The sequence below is a fragment of the Phycomyces blakesleeanus genome (assembly GCF_001638985.1).
Source record: "Phycomyces blakesleeanus NRRL 1555(-) unplaced genomic scaffold PHYBLscaffold_22, whole genome shotgun sequence".
Lineage (NCBI taxonomy): Eukaryota > Fungi > Mucoromycota > Mucoromycetes > Mucorales > Phycomycetaceae > Phycomyces > Phycomyces blakesleeanus.
This window is the reverse complement of record NW_017265155.1, coordinates 613,253-632,260: the sequence shown is the minus strand read 5'-3', so window position 1 is coordinate 632,260 and position 19,008 is coordinate 613,253. Positions and strand designations below refer to the sequence as shown.

At 33.8% G+C, this 19,008-nt stretch overlaps 8 protein-coding genes across 8 annotated transcripts; 3 read left to right on the top strand and 5 right to left on the bottom strand.

The window, feature by feature from the left end:
• Positions 1-835: 835 nt before the first annotated feature.
• On the top strand, positions 836-3,296 carry PHYBLDRAFT_66727 (hypothetical protein; the record flags this gene model as incomplete). The annotated part of the gene is made up of 10 exons (XM_018441680.1): positions 836-862; positions 1,022-1,062; positions 1,360-1,504; positions 1,995-2,066; positions 2,206-2,300; positions 2,357-2,414; positions 2,487-2,549; positions 2,622-2,724; positions 2,777-2,974; positions 3,256-3,296. 10 exons carry the CDS (start codon positions 836-838, stop codon positions 3,294-3,296), a joined length of 843 nt encoding a protein of 280 aa, XP_018287346.1.
• A 548-nt stretch (positions 3,297-3,844) lies between these two features.
• On the top strand, positions 3,845-5,318 carry PHYBLDRAFT_149704 (hypothetical protein; the record flags this gene model as incomplete). The annotated part of the gene is made up of 5 exons (XM_018432321.1): positions 3,845-4,150; positions 4,213-4,513; positions 4,584-4,678; positions 4,744-4,975; positions 5,041-5,318. 5 exons carry the CDS (start codon positions 3,845-3,847, stop codon positions 5,316-5,318), a joined length of 1,212 nt encoding a protein of 403 aa, XP_018287345.1.
• Positions 5,319-5,380: 62 nt separating this feature from the next.
• On the bottom strand, positions 5,381-6,264 carry PHYBLDRAFT_182921 (hypothetical protein). The gene is made up of 2 exons (XM_018438694.1): positions 5,916-6,264; positions 5,381-5,847 (listed from the first exon to the last, which is right to left on the bottom strand). Exon 2 carries the CDS (start codon positions 5,818-5,820, stop codon positions 5,413-5,415), a length of 408 nt encoding a protein of 135 aa, XP_018287344.1. The 5' UTR covers positions 5,821-5,847; positions 5,916-6,264; the 3' UTR covers positions 5,381-5,412.
• A 1,451-nt stretch (positions 6,265-7,715) lies between these two features.
• On the bottom strand, positions 7,716-9,116 carry PHYBLDRAFT_149701 (hypothetical protein; the record flags this gene model as incomplete). Its single annotated transcript, XM_018432320.1, has 2 exons — positions 7,716-8,566; positions 8,654-9,116. The coding sequence occupies 2 exons, from the start codon at positions 9,114-9,116 to the stop codon at positions 7,716-7,718; spliced, it is 1,314 nt and encodes a 437-aa protein (XP_018287343.1).
• A 674-nt stretch (positions 9,117-9,790) lies between these two features.
• PHYBLDRAFT_182919 (hypothetical protein) lies at positions 9,791-12,295 on the bottom strand. The gene is made up of 7 exons (XM_018438693.1): positions 11,949-12,295; positions 11,683-11,760; positions 11,231-11,537; positions 10,807-11,057; positions 10,441-10,751; positions 10,123-10,358; positions 9,791-10,054 (listed from the first exon to the last, which is right to left on the bottom strand). The coding sequence occupies exons 1-7, from the start codon at positions 12,245-12,247 to the stop codon at positions 9,911-9,913; spliced, it is 1,626 nt and encodes a 541-aa protein (XP_018287342.1). The 5' UTR covers positions 12,248-12,295; the 3' UTR covers positions 9,791-9,910.
• Positions 12,296-12,788: 493 nt separating this feature from the next.
• PHYBLDRAFT_149699 (hypothetical protein) lies at positions 12,789-13,307 on the bottom strand (the record flags this gene model as incomplete). The annotated part of the gene is made up of 1 exon (XM_018432319.1): positions 12,789-13,307. The coding sequence occupies one exon, from the start codon at positions 13,305-13,307 to the stop codon at positions 12,789-12,791; it is 519 nt and encodes a 172-aa protein (XP_018287341.1).
• Positions 13,308-14,412: 1,105 nt separating this feature from the next.
• PHYBLDRAFT_66733 (hypothetical protein) lies at positions 14,413-16,410 on the bottom strand (the record flags this gene model as incomplete). The annotated part of the gene is made up of 8 exons (XM_018441681.1): positions 14,413-14,516; positions 14,668-14,757; positions 14,914-14,958; positions 15,263-15,479; positions 15,592-15,696; positions 15,757-15,839; positions 15,969-16,043; positions 16,137-16,410. 8 exons carry the CDS (start codon positions 16,408-16,410, stop codon positions 14,413-14,415), a joined length of 993 nt encoding a protein of 330 aa, XP_018287340.1.
• Positions 16,411-16,751: 341 nt separating this feature from the next.
• PHYBLDRAFT_66734 (hypothetical protein) lies at positions 16,752-18,421 on the top strand (the record flags this gene model as incomplete). Its single annotated transcript, XM_018441682.1, has 8 exons — positions 16,752-16,890; positions 16,998-17,113; positions 17,252-17,371; positions 17,535-17,748; positions 17,826-17,953; positions 18,004-18,101; positions 18,242-18,317; positions 18,374-18,421. 8 exons carry the CDS (start codon positions 16,752-16,754, stop codon positions 18,419-18,421), a joined length of 939 nt encoding a protein of 312 aa, XP_018287339.1.
• Between the last annotated feature and the right edge of the window lie 587 nt (positions 18,422-19,008).

Genomic DNA, 19,008 nt, shown 5'->3' with positions numbered 1-19,008 from the left:
GAAATATTGTGAATTGATTCAATTGATTCAATAGATTCATTCCTATTATCCTTTGATATATATATATATATATTATATATTTTTTGTATAATTATCCTTGTTCATTTTTGGATATATTAAAATATATATATAGTGCATATGTATTTGTGCTAAAATGTTTAATGTCTTTAATTACGGCGCTACTCTACAATTTGGCGTATATCCGTAATGTTTGGCGTTGGGTAAAATAAGGCAGTAGGTCTTTTGCCCCGCCTTTTCTTCTTCTTTATGTTTTGTTTCAAAAAAAAAATTAGTGATCATTTGTTTCTTATTAAAGTCTACATAAAATATGATTAGGCGAGTTTGTGTTTTCTTTGTAACTGTAAACAAATCAAACGATTGGGTTTAATAAACAATACTACATATATAGGTAATAATGATAAATGTTTCTTGTGTCAATGTTTACAAAATACATAAATACATACATACTCCTTGTCTTCCCTTTTTTTTTCACATATAAATATAATATACATTTTTAGTTCAATCTTTAAATAAATTTTGAGTTGATCTCAAACAGTTTAAATAATTGTTAAGAAATGGAAATTGATATCCACATTCAATTGGTTAATATACAAAACGTCAATATTTTGTTTTGCTTCTATTATTCTCATTGTTGTTGTTATTGATGAGGCTGATGATAAACTATATAGTTTTATATTTCTCTATTTCTAGACCCAAAACAAGTTTGTATCGCTTTGTTACAGTTCATTATTAAAAAATGACGAAAGGTGATGCAAGGTAGTACCAGCAAATATATATAGTGTCTATGAATAAATAAAATAAAACACGGGCATCTATGAACGTAGAAAGTTCAATTAACTATGTAAATCCATTAGTATCTCTTTATTTATATATATATAAAAGAATTACTTCAGACTACAGATATACCATAAATTTATGCATTTTTTTTTCTTATTATTCTTCTTTTATTTGTGTGTATCTGGATTAACCTTAGACTTTACACTTTTCTTAATTGTTATAGCACTTCAAAGTAACACGTGACATTTTGTACCAAAAGAGAAAGTAAAAAAAAAAAAAGTAACTGCCCTGAAATTTTGTTACCATCTTTCTTTGTAGTTTATGCAACAAAAGAAACAAAGCCAATAGAAACTTGAGAATCCTATTCACCCATACAAGTAGAAAAAGAGAGGGGTATAAATACAGGAATAATTATTCTGATATAAAGAAAAGAAAACATACGGACACAAAGTTACGACAGATGAATGAACAAGTTATAAGCTATAGAAAAATAAGCAACCAAAGGCTTAACAAGACAGAAAAAAAAACGGCCAATTATATTTTATATATTTATTTAAAAAGACGCGAGCTTTTAAAACGTGTTCAACTGACCACCCCTAATGTTCACCAAAGTTGGTGTTTATCTATATCATCCCACCAGAACACAATATGTACTACTGCAATCCCGTTTATTTGGGCAAAGAATCCAAGCATAAAAGTCTCTTGTGTATAATTCCTTGCAATTCTTTATTGGATACTTTATGGGACTATAGTGGTTAATACTTGAAAAATAATAATAATAATAATAATAAGAAAAAGGTCAAACTTAATACGGAATTTTAATTGGTTTTTAGCCCTCACTAGACAGGATTAACAAAGGTTCTAACACACCGTTCTTATTACAAGTAGTATGAAAGATTGTCATACACACACACACACATATATATATATATATAATCCAAATTTCTGGGATTGAATCGCTTTTAATATTAAAAAAAAAATGAAGAAGGAAAGAGAATGAGACAGTGGGGTTGATTGACACTAATTGCTGAACATCCAAAGTGTGATTATAATCTTACTCTCTCATTCTTACAAAGCATTTGTGTCAAAAGATGCTCATTGACAATACAATGGTACTTTCAACATCAAGCTCTCACATCAATTCATCGGAATGTCACTAAGAATCAAAAATAAATAAATTGTGAAATTGTGAACAGTCGAAACCTTCAAGGGATTCTGTTCGATTAGCTACTTTTCTTGATAAATGTCGAATGTTTGGGAGCCTAAAGGTCAGTAAAAAAATAAAATAAAATAAAAACAAAAGAGATATTCACAGTTGAGCTATCCATACTTCTTCTTTTCTTTTTCTTTTTTTTTAAAAAAAAAATACTAAATAAATAAAATAAAATAAAATACAATAAAATAAAGGGGTTTAAACACTTTGAGGTGCTTCAGAGAGGAAGAGAAGAAGTATTATTGTCGGTGTATGATCCGAAACACATTAATCACCAACAAGCCGAAAAGTAAGAAACCTTTGGCGTATCTATTAAGTTTATCAAGGGTCGATTCAAATTTATAGCACAAAGTCTAAAAGATTGATAGAAAGTATGAGTCCGTTGGATAAAGACTTTGAAAAGGTAACAAAAAGAAGTGTGAATGAATTGATTTGAATTGATTTGAATTGATCTAATTGCATTACATTAAAATAGTATCAAGACCGTACTGTATTTTTGATAGCAGGTTATGCGCGATACAGATGTCCCTACGTTTGGGTATAACATTTTTATATACAGATGGAATCATTATAATCATAATCATAATCATAATACTTTGCTCGAAACCAGCTTAGATCTCATCACGCTTTATTGGCCCAGGAACAGGACGATGAGATTGTCAATACAGACAATCCACTTCGGCTAGAGACGACAGTAGCATGGAAAACTAAAGGTATACATTATACATCGATGCATTCATTTATTCTTAAACAAACAAAATTCAGAGGTTGCACTGTGGGAGATTGTACAAGAAATCATCTCCATGACAGTCGATCCATGTCCAGAAAATCCATTTGAAATATCCATGGAGATCTTTGATAGCCTGGACGCTGAACAATCTATCATGTTGTCTGCCTCTCTCCTGGTATTTCTAAAGGAGCTCTGGCTTCAGTCCGAACCAGACGTTCCGTTTGTAAACCAAGGTAAGATGATGTATATATATATATATATATTTATATGATACATTTTTTTTTATATTATATTGATCAATTGAATATTGTTGTTGTTATGATCTGTGCCATAGTTTTCAAAGACATTAATACACTAGAAAAACGGCATTTTTCTATTCTTCATTCATACACCTCCAAACCAAGTAGGCCGATCATTTAATGACCATCTCAACAATATAAAAAATAAATGATTTTTCAAGCGTATAAAATACATATAGCTTTATAATTTTCGTTTTGTTTGTATAATAAAATAGCAATGATCAGAAAGCCACAAAGTAGCAAGGAGACTGTGTAATCAGATGACGATTCATTCTAACTCCCAATATTTCATCATATGGAAAATTATATCTTTGTTGAGGTGCTTTAAAAGCAACCTCGAACAGATCATTTTCCTACTAATGGTAAGGAAACAAACAGACTGCAGAGACATCGGTCCCTTTTATAGTTTTCTTTACTATTCCAGCGGCGACTTACAAATACAAAAAAAATATAAGAAAAAAAAATTTTAATTGAAAAGAAAAAGAGAGGGGTTTTCAAGAGCGACAAACACAAGTCACAAACAGTACCCTTTTTTCTTTAATTTTTATTTATTAGAGACGTTTGTGGACTCAGATTTGTAGAGTTGCACAGAATATTAGCTAAAAAAAAGGATTTTTTGAAACTCAAATTTTCAACTTGTATTGCCGTATTTAGCTTATTTCTGTTACATAAAATTGTAGGACATTCATTTTAACTAAACGTACAAGCTGTCATTATCAATTGTGACTTGATATTCAGTAACGAAAACATTACCGTTACTTGAAAGGGCAGCACCTTTCCCTTTTTCTTTAACAAAATCTTAAAATGTCTCGTTTTGATCCTATTATCGAACTAACGGATCGTTACATAAATCACAGCTCTCGGCGTATTGCTGAAGAACAAGAGCGAGGATGGGTATCTGTTCCTGAACAGCAAGAGGAACATGCAGATGTTTACGAAGATCAAGAGCCCACCAATGAAGAAATTCAAGAAGCACTTGCTCAATATGCCCGAGACCGTGAGCAGGAAGGGGAACGCATAGCTGTCTCCTTGCATTGTCAAGGTTGCTTAGACCCAAGCACCTTGTCTGATGAAGATTCTAAACTTTTGTTTAGATTCACGCAGCCCGAGGTATAATTAAATCATTGCTTTCAAGAAAAAAAAGTACTAATTTAATATATTTATAAAACCAGATACGCTCCTTGGCCACTCTTCTTGAAATGGGAGACATCGTCTACTTTCGAGAAGGCACTCCAAGTGAATTTTCTCTGCCAATGACACTGGCTCTGATGATTGTGCTTCGCAGAATGGTTTTCCCTGCTCGCTTAGTAGATTTATCTCTGCTCTTTGGAAAGGGAAAGTCTACTCTCAGTGTCATCTTCAATGAAATGATAGAGAAGATTTATATTAAGTTCTATCCAGCCTTGAAGTTTGACTACTGTCAATTCCGGGAATCAAACCAGATGTGCTTCAGCCGAGCCATTAGAGAAAAATGTAAATAACACTTGCAAAATATAATATTAGTTTAATAGTACTTACGTTTTATATATTATTTGGATAAAAGCACCGGCAATGTACTGTGTTGGGTTTATTGATGGAACCTTCAACAAGATAGCAAGGCCCATTGTTGATCAAGAGGGGGCATACAATGGCCATTACGTGAGTGAAAGATTGGATATATAGATCTGACACATGTCTTTACTCAATTTATATACTCTTTATAGCGAGGACATGGTTTGAAGTACCAAGCAGTGGTAACACCCGATGGTGTTACTTCGTCCATTATGGGGCCAGACAGTGGTAGGAATCACGACGTGCGCATGTACCGCGAAAGTCAATTGGATGCCATGATGTGCGTAGCATTTGACTTTACAAGCATAAATGGTCCATGCTATTACTTGTATGGTGATCCGGCATATACCGCATCAGACCATATGATGATCCCTTTCAGAAGACGTAAGTATTGTACAGTTATCTATCTCGACGGTAAAGTCTTATGGTTTGCATATTGTCTGTTTTAGAAACGGCTGATGAGCAAGAACTTGCTATCAACAAAAGTATGTCTGCTGTGCGAATTTCCGTGGAGCACGAGTTTGCTCATGTCGGGAGTCTGTGGGCTTTCTTAAAGTACTCACAGACCCAAAGAAGTGGTCAGTCCCCAGTGGGACTATATTATATTGTTGGAACGTTCTTGAAGAACCTCCATGTCTGTTATAATGGAGGAAACCAGACAAGCAAAAAGTACGGTGTTGCTCCTCCTACACCAGAGCAGTACATTTATGGATTATTAAACCAATAATATTTTTTTACTCCAAACTATCTGTAATGTGAAGAAATTTGATGACTATTATGACATGTTTTACGTATATATATTTTTATTGTTTTTTAAGACCTTAAAGCAGGTATCTCTGCATATTGTACTCGAAACGAGCCTGTCTCTCCTCTAGCAGAGTCTGTCTCTGCTCCAGTGTTCTCTGCCTTGTCTCGATAGCCAGAAATCCTCTTTCGACATTCTCCTCCAGCCTGCGCATTGAGGTAAGTACCTCACCATCACTTATTCCAGCCACCATACTGGACAATTCATCCCGAAAGGACTTCAACATTTCTCTGGCATCAGAAAAGTCGGCCGTCGATTTACCGACTAGATGTCCAGAAGAACTGCCCTCTACTTTATCTGTCCATTTCTTTTGTTCAACAACTCTCAACGGATTGTTGGACTTCAATAAAGTCGCTCTCTCCACGACTTTATCTGCAGCTGCCTGCTTCTGGACTTCTTCCTCGGAAGCCAATTGCTTTTTCATGGCCTTGCCCCGATCTCCTTCAGCCTCCTTTAAAAACTTATAGTATTAAACACATTGATATTCGACGAATATACCTAATACAACGTGAAGATTACCAATTCAGCAAGCTAAAAGAGAAGCTGATCGAGATCAGAGTAGCTCTCGTTTGACCCTGTCATTTTTTTTTCTTGGGCCTGTCTTGCTTTGAACTGCTTGATCAGATTCTTGTGTCTCTGCTTGAGTGTTGAGACACCAATTTCGTTGCCTTTACCTCCGGCATCATTGACCTTTTTGAGGATTTCATCCCAGGCAGCACCCGATTGCTCATGACCAGCATATGAGGGGTGTCGGTGGATCAACGATTCCACAAGGAGTCTGTCTCTTCCAGCGATCAGATTTATCTTGTGATTAAATCTGATGGGAGCGTCTGCAGCGAAAGTATTCATATGTGCGTTCATGTTTAAAACCAAGTGAAGGAAAAGTGGTAAAAACGCGTATTATGATAGTAGGATGTTTATAAAATTAAAATTAAAAGTGACTTTTTTCGGTGTTATAATTATCAGCTTGCCATTAGTTTAGAGCAGAAAATAAACGAATATGAGAGGCTACCAATTTGAATAAGGTTTGGTAGAGTAGTGTCTCTATATAGATGTGTATGTAACATCGGGTTTCCTTTCTAAGGCAATGAGCTCGTGCAAAAAGTTGAAAATCTGAGTCCACAAACGTCTCTATTTATTCAAAAATAATAATAATTTCTACCAATGAGCATCCAGGTATTGAATATCAGATCATTACAAAATTCACTCAGTCCACTAATCATATTACTTCATTTTTTTTTGATTGTTTTAATATCAGGTGCTCACGAAATCAGTTATTGATATAAAATTTCCTATTGATTACTTTACTAAACACCATATTTAGGATAGCGCTAATTACCAAGTATAGGTGCTATTTACGTAATTTTAAGTCGGTGCTGTAATCAGTACTACACTCAAGAGATATGACCTTGTTTGAACATATAGCATATTAAAATCGATTATTTTCCCATTTCTTGTTAAAGAAGTACAAAATATACTGCTCGGAACAATATATTTTATTTACAGTAATGTATTGCATGCTTCTCTAAAAAATACTAGCTTTGATATATATAAAAAAGCCTAGAAAATGAGATAATATAGTAAAAACAAGATGATTCTTACACGCAGTGTCGATAGGAATTATGGAAATCACCATATATGGGTATTAATTTTTTTTCCCCTGGTAGAGAGCAGGGGAAAAATTCACGGACTTTAAAGCGAAATAGCCTTTTTTGAATTTTGGAAATCACTATATATGGTGCTTAGTAAAGTAATCAATAGGAAATTTTATATCAATAACTGATTCCGTGAGCACCTATCGACAAATAATTCACGACATTATCATAATAACCACTTTCAAGAATGGTCTAATAAAGAGGACAAGCATACACCCTCTCTAATAAAGAACTTGCTCATTAGGCTTAGATATATAATAGCAAAAGCCAAAACATCAAAAGATTGTTATTTTTGAAAAAGCAAAGTGATTTTTTATTATTTTCGTAATAATGGAGTAATACACTATATGCTATAGAACTTAGTAATGGTAACTACATATACTTAGTTCTTAAAATATATATATATACATATGTTTAAATATTAACTTATCACAAGTATGTATCTTTTGTGCTGTGAAATTCCAAGTACCGAGTAATTCATAAAAAAAAAAATTGTTAGAGAAATGATCGTTATTAAGCACATAGTCCTAGCCCGATATATTTATATTGGTACAATATAGCTTTATCAAATTATATATATAACAGTCCAGATAAGAAAAATACTGCTAGACTTGGTCTAATACTTTTCTCTCTCTCTATCTCTCTCTCATAAAATTAAAGAGAATCAGTTGGTTGTGGAAATGTTGTCTACAGCAGGAGATATCTTTATGGTCTGGATTTGAGTACAACTAGCCGAGATATTTTCAAGTACTTCTGAAGTTATCGATAGTCCAATTAATTCGATGCTCTCTAGACCGTGTGGTTCATCAAGCTTGTTTCTAAACGTGAGTGTTTGCAATTCCAAGATTGCTCTCTTTAAGACAGGGGATTTGGATAAAAAGTCTTGAAAGTCGATCGTTCCACCCAAGTATCGGATGTTTAGATCTTCCAAACAAGGCGCATTGGATAGATTGAGGCTGAAGCAAGGTTTATCTAACGGCGTTGATATATCCAGATCTAGAGCCCGGAGAGTTCTTGTCAAAGCAGGTATACGTGAGAATAAACCCATCTTCATAATAATATTTTGATTTATATGAACCGAGAGAGTCAAGGAAAGCTTATGGAGTGGACAACTCAAAAGTTTCTCTAGATTCCACAAGGCACACCTAACATGGTATGCATTCCCACCGGAATCCTTAATCCGTATATCAGCAGCTTCCAAATCAAGGAGGTATTTTCCTGTCCAAAAATCACGACGGCCATTAAATGAAAAGCTGTAGACATCAGATATACGACATTCATCAATCGTGTCAAAAACAACAGAATGGAGTTCTGGAAACTTTCTTGAACAGTAATGGGCCAGCCTGTACGGAACTGAGCCATTCTTTATCTCGAGGACCTTAAGCTTTGCTGGAGTAACGGCTTGATTCAAGTCAAAATGAACGCAAGAACCGATGTCTATACTATCTAGTCTCAGATCTGTCAGGTTTGGGAGGCACTGAAAGAATCCATCAAGATCATCGCATGGAATTGTACCTAGGACAATACATACAATAAGTTTATAAGGCAAATCGAGAAAGGAAGAAAGAATGTAGAGTACAATAGAGCATATCGGCTGCTTACCTGATTCACCAAAGGAGCCTAGCTTTAAGTGGGTCAGGGAGCTCCATCCATGGCCATTCTCAAAAAGCATCGATATTGGAAAACGTTTTTCATCATAATCAAAGCGCAGACTTTTGATATTTGGAAAGTAGTCTTGGGCGTCTTTTATGTTTTCTATGTGATAATCGCCATTGTCATCGTTGTCTTTGGTTTTAGGTCTGGGTCTGGGTTTGCCTTTGGTAGCATGATCCTCTTTGTAAATAAGCCATAGATACCTCGACCGATACCCATTATCTTTCCAGTATGTCATTTCGTCTTCTTTTAAGGTTTTCAATGTAGAAAGTGCTACTTGGATATGTATCCATCGAAAGTATTCAAAGATTTGTAGCCATTCTTTGGAGACTCTGGAACAAGAACGTATCTCTTTGGCGGAAAAGGTACTTGCGATGATTAGTATGATTTCACGGGGTAGTTTAGATATCATGATAAAGGTAGAAACGGATAGTATTTAAAAGAAAAATGGAAGCTGTATTTTATTTTTATTCGATATATATAAATATATATTTTAATAGCTTGGAGATGATCTTGTGTTTTATTTGTATGACAAAATTATTATTATTATTATTATTATTATTTATGCATAATAGGTTTGATACGTATTACTTTGTTTATTGAGAAACAAACAAGTAACCAAGAACCAAATGAGGAAACAGCCAGAAAAATAAATATTTAATAATAATAATAATAATAATAATATATTATTATTATTATTATTATTATCTTGAAGAAAAAGATATACATATACTTCTTTAAGAATACTTTTGGATTATACAAACTGTGAATAAAGAGCGAGATGCTTAATATTAATTAATTAATCTACACATACTATGCACGCATACATAATACATACAATATGTGCATAAATGTATGCATATTATGTGTAAATTAAGATATCAGAAATCTTACAATCTAAACATCTTTATTTTTCTGTACCAACTGGTGATCCTTTTGATAGCCATTCCAAGTTCTAAAACAAAGATATTACTTGAGAAAAACAAGGCTGGACTTGCTCGGACAGAGAAGACCGATGGTTGGTTAGAATAACATTGAAGTATGGACAGTAAAATAGACTATAAGAAACCACATAACAAAGAGATTCGTGTTTAGAGGGGGTATTTTATTTTTAATATGTATATATCAAAGAAATAAGAGAATCTGATTTTAAAAGGCGTACACACAAGCTTTTGTCTTCTTCTTACTCCAATCTACACAAACACTCTACTGATACTTGAACAGATGAAGTGAATCATCTGTAAGGCCAGCAAGAATCTCTTCTCCATCAATTTTACTATACTTTATATCCATAATCTGTCCACCAACTGGTATTGTCAATATTTCATGATCTTTATCTTCTATGTACAGCTTAATAAATTGCGTCAAAGCACATATTAGCCACATTGTAGTCTATGCATCTCTTTTAAATCATGTACCATTCCACTTTTTTCGTCCGAGTAACACACGGCAGGATCTTGTGAGCCTCTTTGTATACAGCTTGTCCTTGCTAGCGTCTTTTGTGAAATATCAGACTGGATCGACCATTCTGAAGTAAATAGTTTTTTGGATTTGTCCCATGAAGCCACAATATGCTGGGTAGAGCCATGTTTTCTTGATGAAAGCAGTAGCTCTTGTCTTGATAAATCTATTGACAAAGAGAATGATGTATATCCTATTATTATTGTTTTTTTTTAAAAAAAAAACAAAAAGAAAAACTTGTATTAATATATTTACTTATATATCCATATACACACCTTCTGTTCCTAGGTTCAAAAGACTGCAAATATAATCATCTTCAGTATTCGACTCGGTTGATTCTGATTGCCACATATATGCTTTTAATGAATTTGCACATAATATGGTTGATCGACCTTCAATCACACACGTATGGAGTGAATGGATCTGAGCACCTCCAGTGATCTCTGAATTGCGCAAACGGAACAAGGATTCCTTTGTGTTTCGAATATCATAGACCATCACCGTATCGTTACTGAGACCACAGTAGAGTATATTTGGGTCAACTGAATCGAAATCACAAGACCAACCAGCACAGTCCAAATTATATCTTTAATGGCATTAATTAACTCAATCTAAACAAATCAGAGTAGTAAAGGACTTACGTTTGAAGAACACAATTGTTAAGTGCCGATGATATTTTCAAGGTCTTGTCGATACTTGTGGTAAGTATCTGACCTCTTTTAGCAGAGTAGACGATATCACGGATCAAGCCATCATGAATTGGAGTAAAATCTGTAGAGAGTGGGTCCAATAGACTCGTTTTATGGATTCCGTATCCTTTGGTAGGATGTTTGAGAGATGCCACTAATATCCTATCGCGAGAATCCATGGCCATAACACGGCATGAATTTCTCTAAGAATAAATAGATATCCACAAACAAAAAAAAAACAAACAAAAACAAACAAAAAAGAGAGACTGGCTTCAATCCACTATCCATTGTTGTTTTTGGTGGTGGCGGTGGTGGATAGATTGTGTTTGCTGCTCACAGCGCAGAGAAAGAAGAGAAAGATTACTATCCCTCTTACATTGGGTGACAATGAACTCGAACTCCATGGTGCAAAGAGTCTTGAGTCTTGAATCTTGTCTATTTTCAGATCGTCTTTCTCTGGATTGACTGGTTCGTTGTTTTGTGGAATAGGTAATTTGTATTGGCTCAGTACTTTGCATGCTCGTTGGTAGGTTTTGGTGGATAATGCGAGTTCCTCTTCTTGAAAGCTTATGATTTCTTGAAGAACATTTATTTCTTGCTTTAGTCGGTTAAGTTCTTTTGGATCGTGTGGAATAACCTTGCTTGGCCAAATGTTTTGAATATGATGTTTTTTTGCTGGCTCTCTAATGGGATTTTTTTTTTTTTTAAAAAAAACCAACCAATATACACAATCCCAATTCACATCCCTCCCAATACACCAAGGTAGATTAATGTATTTGAATCCTGTAAAGATCTTCTTCTTTACTTATTTTTTCCAAAGGGTCTTACCCGCATGTAGGACACATTGATCTTGTTCCTTTTACGTTTGATTTACATATTCCTGCACGTATATATTGACTAATACAGCTACACACAGTGTACATTTTATATATATATATATATACATATATATTTTATTATTAAATAAATAAATAAATAAAGAAGAAGAAAAAAAAAAGGCTCAAGTACCATAGTACATTTTCTGCATGTAGCAATAAATGTAAACCCATACACATTTATGTATGTAAGTGTATGTATTTAATACGATAATTTACCTTTTTCCAAACAAGTGCCCGCACTTGAGACTCACAATAATATGAGGTCCACTATTAGTCCAATTCTTTTGACACAGAGAACATTCGGTAGCGAATTCATTGGAATCTTGCACAGGTTGGCCATCGTTAGGATGGTCAATCTTTTGTCTTTTGTGAATGTTGATGTTAATTGGATCCTGAAAATCTTGTTCTGCTTCTGCTAATGAGTTGCGTGAAGCTGTGTCAACTGTGAATGTCGTTGGTTGAGAATAATTGGCTAATTGAATATTTGGATTTTCAGAGCTTCCTTCGCTTGACATTTTCTTCTTCTTCTTCTTTTTCTTTTAGTTTAGTTTGGATTGATTTCAAGGAGTATGATAATAATAATAAAAAACAGAAGATTATACAGCAAAATAAAATAAAATAAGCATTTTTTTTTTAAAAAAAAACAATGAAGTAGTGGCAAGTCGGTTGTGACGTTTGATTGGATTGTTTCAAAGAAGATGATTAAGTGGTAGTATTAAGTGATATTATTATTATTATTATGATTTGTTTGTTTGTTAAGTAGTAAGAAAAATAAAAATAATATTGAGAGGAAATGAGAAAAGAGAAGGCAAGAATTATTAAAATAAAATATATAAAAAAAGGAAAATATGTATAGAAAATATAGAGGTAAAGAAGTTGTTTTGCTAAAAAGAAAAAGAAAAAGAAAAGGAATAAGAGAAAGGGGGAGGGTGTGCTTTAGATATAAAGGATATCTAATATCCACATCTAAATGATACCAGCTCAAAAAAATAAAATAAATAAAGATGTGTAGATAGATATAAAGTACAATAAAATATGGAGCAGATTTTTTCTTTTTCATCTGAGCTTTTTAGCTTGTGCCTGAATTAACCTCTGTCTCCAGCTCATCTTGACCATGCTACACACACTGACCTCATAGACCAGCGGCTGTGTTCGGTAAGGATCGGCAACAAATCCAACTTGTTCTTCAATGATAACTCTGATGTCTCGCTTGACTCCGTTCTTGTCACGTTCCCAGACATGACACTCCTCCTGCTCAGCAGAATCGACTTGTTCCATTCGAAGGGCATGTTCCCACAAGATACACTGGTTCTTTTGCTTGAAGGGTCTGTAGCCTACTGATTTGGAGTGGTTAAGTGGTCGATAGCACCAGGCTAATTTTTCGGTGTTGTCTTGTTTATTGTGGTGTGATGTATTCCACCAAGGAACAATACAAGCAAAGTACGACGACAGAGGCCGGTTATTAATATTATTATTGTTGAAAATTGATGATCGTACTGATTCCTTGGCAAATTCAGAAGATAGGGCAGAGGCAAGAGAGACTTCTTTGGGTTCTGGGATATCAGGTGGGTACATGTCGTTAAAGTGTCAAGAAGATGTGAATTGTTGTTGCTTTTTTTTTGGTTTAAAGAAGAGGACAAAGAATGAATCGAATTGATAAAGAAAAAGGAATGAACTTTAGATAGGCATGTAGGAAGAAATATCAATGTAGAATAAAGGGTCTGTCTCTCTGTCTCTCTCTGTATCTTTTTTGGATTCGCAGTTATATATGTATGCGTAGGTGTGTATGCGTATGGTGCGTAAGTGTGCAAGGTGCGTGGGGTATGTCGAGGGGGTTTGGGAAGAAGAAAGATAAACTGAATAGACCAAGAAACTCTTGTGTGATAACCCTTTCCTATGCTTCTTTTTCTTTTTATCACATGTATCTCTCGTGCTTGAGGCTGGCCAGATTGCAAAGGAAGAATCACAAATAGATATCTTTCTTTTTTGTTGTTGTTTGTTTCAAGATGAACAGAGAGCTATGATTCCTATTTGGTTGCTTGTGTTTGTATCTTTGGACTTGTGAGCGTCGTATAAAACCAAAAGAGAAAGCGAAGAATAAGGAAGAAGGAAGAAGATGTGGCTAGTAGTACAGGATAATGAATATTATATACAAAACCATTGCTACACTCACCCACACAGGCACAGGCACAGACACAGACACAGACATACCCACACCTATACCCATACCCAGGATCATATAGCTACAGCCTATAGACACACAGACAGAAAGGTCTGCGCAAAAACCAAAGGCAATACAAATAGATATATATAGTAATAAACGGTTCTGATAATCATTCATCGGACGATTTACATAAAAAGCCCAGGGCTGTACAACGACATATTCCACAAAAGAAGGTACACTTGAAATCCATGTGTGTTAAAAATAAATCAATCGCCCATGGAAAAAAAAAGCCCAAGGTACAACAATAAGCTTGATAATCAATTGCTCTTGTCTACAAGCCCTGCCTGACAACCTGCCATCCTATCTTATTCCCACTAATTATTAATAATGCTAATGATACTAAAGAAAGGCTAGTTTCAATATAGGCAATATCATTAAAGAGAGACGCTTAAGAGAATTCATCGCAATACTAATATCGGAAGAATCAATATCCTTGATTTATTTATTTCTTCTTAGTTATCCAAGAATATCATCTAACCAGGCCTCATCTTCTGTTGGTTCTGTGGTCTGGGCAGCCATTTTCGACATCCGCGTGGCTCCGGGTTTAGGTAAGACGAACCCTAATACACACATTTATATATATATATATATATATATATATATATATATATATAAAGAAAAAAGATAAAGAAATGGAGCGAGAAGATGTTGATTGATTAGTGAGCCGTAATTTTTCCTTTTTCTTTTCTTACATATAAAAGTATATTTTACCTTTTTTAGAAGTGGGCTTTGGGACACTTGGTCTTGTTGCTTGGGGTTCCTTTGTTGTGTGGGAAAAGCCTCTTGGAGGGTAATGATTTTCTAATACAGCCCATATACATATATAATATATACATATATAATTGTTTGTGTATGTGTGTGTGTGCGTGTGTGTGTGTGTGTGTGTGTTTATAGTGCATGTAAATCTCAGACAATTATAATAATGATGTGCTCAATTGTAGTATTTGTATGACAAACCTGTCACTTTGGGTGTATCCAACGCCAGTAATTCATCGAGATCCTCTATTATATATATATAATATATATATATATATATATATATACGAGATACACACATTATGTAGCCATGACCACACATACACATTTTTATATATAAATATAAATATATATTCAAGAAAAATAAAATAAATTACATGTTACTACTAATTGCCATGAATAGCTATATAGATATTTTATTGTACTGTACTATCAAAAGGCGCTTTTGGACATTGAACAGCAAAAAGGAAACCATAATGTATTTCAATGGTATACAGATTTGTATATATGTAATTATATACAAACTCGATTGCTCGTAATTGTACTTTACCTGTGTCTTTTGTGCTATCCACCAAAGCTGCTTTTGGATTGTTTGTAGCCGATCGATGATTAGATCCGTCATTTCGCAAATAAATCCCATCTACTTCCTTCTTTGGCTCCGTAATAATCAAGGACTTGAAAAGAACTAGCCCCTTTGAATTTTTTGTAACCGCAGGAACAATTGGTTTTGTGACAGTAATGGGTTCTTGTTCAAACACACAATCAACCTTGTTTTTTTTGGTGTATATATATATATATATATATATGCATATGTATATGCGTGTATTTTTGTGTTTTAATTTTTTTTTTGGTCCAACGATTACAAAAATCACGTCTTACCAGACCAATGTCCTTTTCAGATAATCCCAGTAAAGTTCTTGTGTCTGTTTGTTGAAGTATCCCTTCAAACGAATCAAAATCAACTTGCATCATTGTACGATATACCTATTTAATACATTTAAATATGGATATGGATATGGATATATAGATATATTCAAGTCATACTTCTTCTTGCTCTTCTGTTGTTTGTGTATCCCACACTTGCTCTTCTTTGAATTTGAAATAAGATGCGCCTGCTGCCGTATCGTCTATTAACAATACACACAAATCACATTTGATAATTATATACATATTAATACACATATCATTTAAAATTAAACCCAATTCACACACTAATGCAAACCAACTCAAATTTCCTTATTATCATTATTAATTACCTGTCTCTTCAAGCAGCCCAACAAGTTCGGTCGTCTCACGATCAATACCAAGCTCTGCGTCCTGTGTAATCTCATCTAAAATACAGATATATATATATATATATGTATATACATATATACATATATAGAAACATTTGATATTTATATTTATGTATCGAGTACACTAACCTTCGGCTGATACTTCTTTGTAACGATCCGCATTCGTTCCAAGTTTTCGACGTGCAAACAAAATAGACCTTTCTCGTTGCTCATCGATCTGAGATTGTGGTAATGCTTCTCCATTTCGTCTACGGATTGCTGCAATTCCGGTTCCTTTATCGCGTGATTTAGCTGCAGCTATCTTACGGGCACCGGCAATCTCTGCTGCAGTGGCATCTCCTTGCTTTAATTTCTTAGCTTGGTATCTTTTTGATTCCTTTGATTTATGTTCGTCAGGTCGCATAATGTTTAGATGAGCTGAGAATTGTCCACTTTTTTCTTCTTCTTCTTTTTCTTTTTAAAAAAAATAAAATTAGAAATGATGACTTCTCTATTCAAGGAAGTCTTTCTTTGTTCAGACTTTACTTTCACGTGGTGTGACGGCGAGTAGTTTTACAGCATACATTTCTATTTATTTTATTTTATTTAAGAAAAATTAAAAATTAAAACAAGGTCCCTGAATATCAAGGAAGAGGATAGGAGTCAAATACGTTTATTTAGAAAGAAAGACAAAAAAAAAAAAGATATACAATTGTGTAGACAAAATTCTTTATTATTGCTATTACATATTTTTTTTTTTTTGAAATGAATTTCTTGATTACTGGAATGCGATCTAACAACCTTAATTTTCATTCTGCAACAAGAATGTCAATAAGAGCAATGTCAAACTATACTCGCTTGGCAACAGGAACACCATTCACTGAATCTCATCGTATTTATATTGGTGAGGAATGATTACCAACACAAGTTCATTTATATATACTTTATATGCATTCTTTCTTTCTTTTCTTTTTTTTTTTTTTTAAAAAAAAAACTAATGGTTGTATTTAGAGAAGGATGGTCAGATTATTTCTCCTTTCCATGACATTCCTCTTTTTACCAACACTGAAAAGTCAGTTTTGAATATGGTCGTTGAAATTCCTCGATGGACAAATGCCAAAATTGAAGTAAAGTTTCTTTTTTTTTTGTATATTATCTATCTATATATATATTAAAATTATATCATTTGCTTTATTAATTGATTAAAATCCAAATAATAATAATAATAATAATAATAAATAAATAAATAAATATACATATAAAAGGTTGCTACTGGAGAAGAGTTTAATCCATTGAAGCAAGATGTCAAAAAGGGCAAGGTTCGATTTGTTCGTAACTGTTTTCCATACAAGGGATATTTGTGGAATTATGGCGCATTGCCGCAGGTAAATCAATCAACCAACCAATCAATTGACCAATTGATTAGTACATGTACATGTATACAATCTATATAAAGGCAAGATTGCTTAAAGTGGTAACACATATATACATACATGTATACATACCTACATACCTACATACCTACATATGTATGTATATACATTTTAGACATGGGAGGACCCTACACAGTCTAACCCAGATACGAATGCACGTGGAGACAATGATCCGATTGATGTGTGTGAGATTGGAGAGAAATTGGGTGTAGCAGGCGAGGTTAAGGAAGTCAAGGTTCTTGGAGTGATGGCTCTATTGGACGAAGGAGAGACTGATTGGAAGGTGATTGCGATTGACACAAAAGATCCATTGGCCAACAAAGTACATGGTAAGCAAACAGGAAATAGAAATAGAAATAGAAACAAAAATAATTTAGCTAATATGTATATATATTGAGATAACTAGATATCAAGGATGTCGAGACCCATTTCCCGGGACTTTTGGACGCCACTTATCGCTGGTTCAAGATTTACAAGGTCCCTGATGGTAAACCTGAAAACGAGTTTGCTTTTGATGGTCAATGCAAAGACAAGGTAACGCAAAAAAAATTATTTATTTGACTGTAACTGTGGATATATCTTAGGCATATGCAAATACCATTATTGAAGAGACACATGAAGCCTGGCAAAAACTGATCAAGGGAGATACTCCCGCCAAGGCTGATACACATGATTTGGCAGTGTGAGCATTATTACGATTACGATTACGATTATGATTATGATTATTATTATTTTGGATCACCAAACCAACCTTATTCAAGTTATTGATTGCCATTAATAATAATATTAATATTAATATTTTATTTTGCGTCTATTCTGTAGTGCAAATGTCACCATTAAGGGTTCTCCATATACAACCAGCAGTAAATCGATCAAGCCTAGTCAAGAAGTAAAAAAAGTAAATAAACACATAATCTAAGGGTTTATATTGACCTTATATTTATTTTATTTTAGAGCAATAACCCTGGAGAGGCCGATAACAAGTGGTACTACGTTGGTTGATGAATTAAACCAATTACAGCTCAACTGGAGTCTCAAATGCAACACAAGAAATATTGTTTAATATATAAAACTTGGAAGCCATCTGTCTTTTTCGTGTCTCCCACCCAAAATAATAATAATAATAATAATCCCCACCCTTCTCCCCCCTTCCTCTCCCTCTCTTTCCCTTCTCCTGTCTCTCTCTCTTTATATTATATATATATATATACAATATATACAATATATTATAGTTTTTTTTTTTAAAAAAAACATTAATTAGAATTTATTATTATTATTATTATTGTAATCATCATCAAATTTGTGATTTTTGCCGCCCATTTTTTCCCTCTCTCTCTCTCTCTTTCTTTCTTTCTTTCTTTATCTCCACAAGCGCCAAGGCTTAGCCTTCCAACCAACCCATACTCTCTTTTCTTTACTCTTCTTCTTTGTCTTTGCACACCCTCGGTCACTGCCAATTGTTACCTACTACACACAACCCACACCTTTCCTTTCCTTTCCTTTCTTCTTTATCTATCTATCTATCTTTATACAGATTATTATTATTATTTATTCAAGTCCAGTAGTTTTATGACCTACTAGTATTATGA